We start from the raw sequence: 1,683 nt of genomic DNA, 5'->3' as shown, positions 1-1,683 counted from the left end.
ATCCTGGTCTACATAGTGAGTTCCAGGACAGCTGGGCCTACAGGGAGACCCTGTCTCAAAAAGACCAAAAATAAATAAATAAATATATACATAGAAAGAAAGAAAGAAAGAAAGAAAGAAAGAAAGAAAGAAAGAAAGAAAGAAAGAAAGAAAGAAAGAAAGAAAGAAAAGAAAAATTTTAAAGTGTGGCTTCATTTACATGCCTATTGAATAGCCAAACCCTCCTGTCAGCTCCCAACCTCCCTCTACACGTCCCATTATCAGTGAAGGGAAAAAGCCAGGTGTGGGGTTCAGGCCTGTAATCCAGGCATTAGGAGACAGGAGCAGAGGGTTTTGGGTTACAGGCTGGAATGAGTTATGTGTATATAGACCTGGTTCAGAGAGAGTGGGGGAGATAGGGAGAGGGAGAGAGGGAAAGAGGGAAGAGAAGGAGGGAGGGAGAAGGGGAGGGAGGGAGGGAGAGGAAATAGTGGAAAGGACAGAAAGGGAAAGGAAGGGAAGGGGAGGGGAACAAAGGGGACAGAAGGTAAAAGGAGGGGGAGGAGAAAGAAGAATAGTGTCTGCCTCTCACCTGTGACAGTGCTGATCATCTCCTTGGAGCTAAAGACTCCATATTTCTCTACCCACACAGAACACTCATATGGAGATGCAGGAACAAGTTTGTTCACCACGATGCTGGTGTTTGTTGTGGTCTCATTTTGGTCACCATCTCCAATGCACTGCACCCAGTAGGTGAGGTTCTGGGAGTCGGAGCCCTCAGGGGCCTCCCAGTGCAGGGTGATGGAGCTGTTGGTCTGACCTTCCACTGTCAGGTTTCTCACTGGGCTTGGGGCTGAAACAGGGACAGAGGGGAGATCAGCTGTGGTTCCCCAATCCTCGAATTTCCCACCCCTTCCTGGAGCCATGGCCCCAGTGAAGGGTGTGGGATGGCTCAGACCTGCACTGTCCAATATGGAAGCACAGGTTTCACTGGACTGTAGAGCTCTTGATGTGGCTGGTTGCCACTAAGATACCATGGGAGATAGTACACAGAACTGGGAAATTTTATCAGCAGAGTAATAATGTCAGATCTAGCTGGGCATGGTGGCTCATGTCTGTAAATCCTGAACTCAGGAGGCTGAGGCAGGAGGATTGCTGCAAGTCTGAGGCCAGCATCACTCCACAGTAAGAGGCTGTCTGAAAAGAAAGAGAAAGGCTGGATGTGGTGGTGCCTGTCTTTAACTCCAGCACCTAGGGGGCAGAGGCAGGGGAGTCTCTTGAGTTTGAGGCCGGCCTGGTCTATATAGCAAGTTCCTGACCAGCCAGGGCTGCATAGTGAGACCTTGCCTCAAAAGAAATTTGAAACAGAAAAAAAGAAAAGAAAAGAAAAAGAAAGAAAAAATATTTTCCATCTCATTGAGCAAAATATGTTCAATTGCTCCATTTTGTGTGGGTTACATGCTAAACTGAGACATTTCTTGATCTTTTGGACCATAAGAAATACTTCATGAGCTCAATGTCACCTGTTTCTTTTTGATAGAAAACTGGAGTTTAGGGGCTAGAAAGATGGCTCAGCAGTTAAGAGCACTGACTGCCCTTCCCAGCACCCACATAGTGGCTACAAACTGTCCTTAACTCCAGTTCCAGGGGACTCTGAAACCCTCTTCTGGCCTCTGAAGCATTGTATGACATAGGTGCGCTCAC

At 47.3% G+C, this 1,683-nt stretch overlaps 1 protein-coding gene across 1 annotated transcript in view; it reads right to left on the bottom strand.

Annotated features, from left to right (window-relative positions):
* Window positions 1-1,683, bottom strand: part of Ptprh (protein tyrosine phosphatase receptor type H) — a 35,112-nt gene that overhangs the window by 27,483 nt on the left and 5,946 nt on the right. Inside the window, exon 4 of the mRNA XM_029570208.1 lies at window positions 572-832. Coding sequence (XP_029426068.1) covers window positions 572-832 — 261 coding nt within the window. The remainder of the gene's footprint in view (window positions 1-571; window positions 833-1,683) is intronic.

The sequence above is a fragment of the Nannospalax galili genome, unplaced genomic scaffold (genome assembly GCF_000622305.1).
Source record: "Nannospalax galili isolate Female #2095 unplaced genomic scaffold, S.galili_v1.0 scaffold842, whole genome shotgun sequence".
Classification (NCBI taxonomy): domain Eukaryota; kingdom Metazoa; phylum Chordata; class Mammalia; order Rodentia; family Spalacidae; genus Nannospalax; species Nannospalax galili.
Note: the sequence above shows the minus strand (reverse complement) of the source record. Positions and strands in the feature narration are given on the sequence as shown.